Genomic DNA, 4,021 nt, shown 5'->3' with positions numbered 1-4,021 from the left:
AATAGATAAAACCATAAACTTAACTCAATACAGCAATGTCTCTGTTACAATACTAAAATATCAAGTTTGTTAAATATTGGAGCTTATTATTGTTACAAATATGCATATAAATGTTATTTCCTAAAGTTTCTGTCCTCTAGTTTGATAGCATCCGAAAGCTCCAATAAATAATCGCATGATATGCTTTAGAGACTTTGAAGGATGGCAGCAAGTAAATTTTCACAGATCAACTACCATGAGGAATATCAGCAATTGCAATATCACATTTTTGTTCAATATTATAAGACAGAAATTAGATCAACTAGAACAGAAAACAGTATACCAAATAAAATTATATCAAATAAACAAGTTCACATATAGAAATTTGTGCTACTTAGAGACACTAAATGCATTCTAAGGTCCACAGTAATCTAAATAAAAGTGATTAAATACCAAAACAAGTTACATAAATCACCTATCTGAAGGGTCTCTCCCAGGCATTTCCACAAAAAGGTCCTGATCACATATAATTTGCAAAAATGTAAGCTTGCATATATGGTGGTTTGCGTATAATGGTGGTTTGTCCTAAGTGCCCATAATTTGGATTTGTAATTAGAAGTGTCCTTGAAAGGAACACCATGAGACATGAGTTAACAAATTATGCAAAATATTCAAAATTACTCCTCCCATGCCCATAAAAAGAAACAAATTTGTTGGCAGATCTTGTGAATGCCAAGTAATTACCACAGATTTTGCCATGCAATTTACAGCCTATCAGAAACTTATGAGTTAAAGAGATCCTGAGTATTTTCCCTCAAAAGCATGGCTATTGAAAGTAGGCATATGATGCACACGAAATGGAGCGAAGGTGCCCAAACATGCATGTGCACTTTAATATCAAATTAACCATACACATTCTCATCACATGCACACACCTTAAGCTTTGACAAGTAGGTCCCCCTTGCAAGCACACCAGATGGAGTCGTCTCCTCCTCCAGGGCGTCCACATATGGTTCCTGTTGAGGAGCGAAGGTGCCCAACATTCCTTTGCTTTGATCAACTGACGCCCAAATAGCAAAGACGAAAAGGAAAACCAAAGTAACTAAGGATAAGAATTAAGTTACAGAATATGCACTAAGAGAAATTGGTCATAATGCACAAATTATTTGATATATCATGTTGAAGAGAACGCAAAATGTATGCATCAGAATGACAAAGAAAAAGAAAATATTGCAGTTAATGGCAATAAAACAAGATACAGTAGACTTGTTAGTACCTCCTGCCAATGTAACTTTGCAATTTATATATCTATCCTTCCTAGATTTTGAATAATTATTTTCAAACCACTGGTATTTCAGCTCAAATGATTTCTTCAAGATACAAGTTTTTATATCGGGTAAATAAATAATCAAGCAGTAGTTGTTTGAGTGCCAGGTTTTGAGGGTTGAAAAGTGAAGCAACATCCAAGAAATCACTATGAGTTGGATCATTTACGGACGGGCAGCATTTGCTATTTCAAGGTAACCTGCCTTCCTAGTGCTTTCATGCCCGCGATGAGAAAGAAAATTTACACGGATGACCAAAAGTGTACTTTTCACTCCATGCATATCCGGAGGTGAGACAAAATAAAGGGTGTCAAACTGAAACAGGAACCTTGATTTTTGACATTCACTACAAAATCTGTGATTTCCAGGGTTGTTATTGGTTTAGACTCAAATTCATGATTCTGTCTAAAATGCGTGTCATACCCATCAAAGTCGCAATTTGCAAACCAGTCGCAGGGAAAAAGAAAGCATGATACAGATTCAGTATGAAGGCAAAGATCAAATTGTAGGACTTAAATAAACATCAGATCTTCTACCAGCCGCCACTAAAGCAAAATTTGAATTCATAACTCAAAAATTCAGATTCCAATAGAAGATTTATGCAGGTCTTTTCTTTTCTTTCTTTTTTAAAGTTTAACAAATGTTTACAATAAAATTTCAAATGAAATGGACTGCAGTTTAAAAAGTGATGCACCTTGACGTCCCCCTTTCCACACTGTGTTGGTGTAGGTCAGGCCCAAAACTATGTTGTGCAGAACACTGAATGTCAACTTAAGCCGATAGTGCGATCCCTCCCTGAGAGTGAACAGGACATGACCACTTCGATTGTCATCAATTGGTAAGGGAGTAGTAATCTCCCCAAAGTCATCGGAGATGATCCCAATGGAGTGGAATTTGACTTCAGGTTCCATTTGGCCTAACAATAGCCGACACAAAGTCAAGAAAAGAACCAACTATAATATGGAATAAAGATGTGTCAGGAGCATAAGAAAATGCCAACAACAAACCATTTAAATCACTTTCCAAGCAACCAAGCAGCTTCTCTTTCCACCTTCTTAAGCTGTCATCATCCTGCAAAGCAAAATTGGCATTTAAATGAAAACTGGGAGGCTCCAATTACATTGATTAACTAAAGCCAAATGAATTAATTGATCTACAGGATTGCATCTGGATGCCAAACAGCAAAACAAAATGATTTCATTATATTCTCTAGCATCTGAATACACAAAACATCTTCAAAAATGAGCAATTACAAAGACTAAACTCATCACTACAAATAAAAGGTATTAAAAACTTGTATGGAATTGTTCAAGAAATAGTGAAAATGATTAGACAACTAAGAGTGCTAGAAATCAAAGAAAATCCACCGGAAGTAAAACTTCACATGTTTTTTAATCATTTCAATTCCTTAACACATTAACTTCAGCAATTTTAGTTAACATAATTCAAAATCATAGTTCCAAACACTCCGCAGCAACAACAAAATTATTCAAAACCGTAACTTCACTTGTTGCATTAGTAAGAGAAGAACACAATGTGAGAATAACAACCCGAGAAAGAATTGAAACACATTTCAAAGCAGAAAGTGCAGAGAAAAGTTGGTAACTACACACTGAACATTTCAAGAAATAATGGTCCTTTGGTTACTCAGAAAATGAGCTAAAAGAAGGACAAAGACCATTACAAATAGGGTAAAATGCACTTACACCCCCTTTGGATAGAACGTAGGGTCAGTTCTATTCACACCCCTAGGTTTGCAATTTTTCACACCCACTAGGGTATCCAATTGTTCTCATCAAAGTACTTCTATCCCCTCCATTAAAATCATTTTTTTTTTTTGATAGGTAAGTAACTGATATTATTAAAAGCGTGAGGCGCCCCAAAGTACACTGGATGTATACAAATAGGATCACCTAACTAGAAGGAGAAAAGCGTACAAGGAAATCATCATTGTGGCTTTAAATGAAATTTAGTGCGTGAAAACTTTTTTGAATAAATTTAAAACATAGTTGAACTTAATTCTCTGCAAAAATCATTGTGTTATATATGCTTGACACGTGTCACACTCCCTTATATAAGCCTTTATTTGTGAGCATGCTCCTTGCCAATAAAAAACTGATTTCAAGCGACCGCTTTGAGTAAAATTTCCTTGCTTGCTTGGGAAAGGAATTTCACATTCCAATCATTAACCATTTTCTGCACTCTTTCTGCTAGAATATGAAATAACCCATTTATAACATAAAACTTACGGGGTGTTCGGACATCTCAATGGGCGGTCCGGACACGGCTTTGCGGAGCAAGATTTCCCTAAGTGTAATTCGAGTCGTTTCGGCCGGGATCGGGGCACTTGTTATTTTCCGAAAAAGTTATCGTTCGTTAAAGAAAATGGGGGGGCAAACGAACTCGAATCACTTCATGTCACCGGCCGATATGATTGTCTAGAAGTTCTACACAAGCCCGTAAAATTTCGAGCCAAAAAATTTCACTTCGCGTACGACCATTTTGTTCGGCCTAGGGTTTCGGTCCTGGTTGTGAAAAAAATACAACGTCGTCCGATTTGCTCTATGCATCGTGGCAATCATATCGGCGGGTCTCGAAGTGTAATTCGAGTCGTTTCGGCCGGGATCGGGGCACTTGTTATTTTCAGAAAAAGTTATCGTTCGTAAAAGAAAATGGGGGGGCAAACGAACTCGAATCACTTCGTGTCACCTGCCGAT

The 4,021-nt window shown here is 36.7% G+C and overlaps 1 protein-coding gene across 1 annotated transcript; it reads right to left on the bottom strand.

Annotated features, from left to right (window-relative positions):
- Positions 1-450: 450 nt before the first annotated feature.
- Positions 451-3,568, bottom strand: LOC132181875 (rho GDP-dissociation inhibitor 1-like). Its single transcript, XM_088516771.1, has 6 exons — positions 3,554-3,568; positions 2,462-2,520; positions 2,312-2,406; positions 1,999-2,220; positions 915-1,039; positions 451-495 (listed from the first exon to the last, which is right to left on the bottom strand). Exons 1-6 carry the CDS (start codon positions 3,566-3,568, stop codon positions 451-453), a joined length of 561 nt encoding a protein of 186 aa, XP_088372897.1.
- Between the last annotated feature and the right edge of the window lie 453 nt (positions 3,569-4,021).

This window comes from Corylus avellana, chromosome 5 (genome assembly GCF_965113065.1).
Source record: "Corylus avellana chromosome 5, dhCorAvel1.hap1.2, whole genome shotgun sequence".
In the NCBI taxonomy this organism is placed as follows: domain Eukaryota; kingdom Viridiplantae; phylum Streptophyta; class Magnoliopsida; order Fagales; family Betulaceae; genus Corylus; species Corylus avellana.
This window is presented reverse-complemented; position numbering and strand designations above follow the sequence as displayed.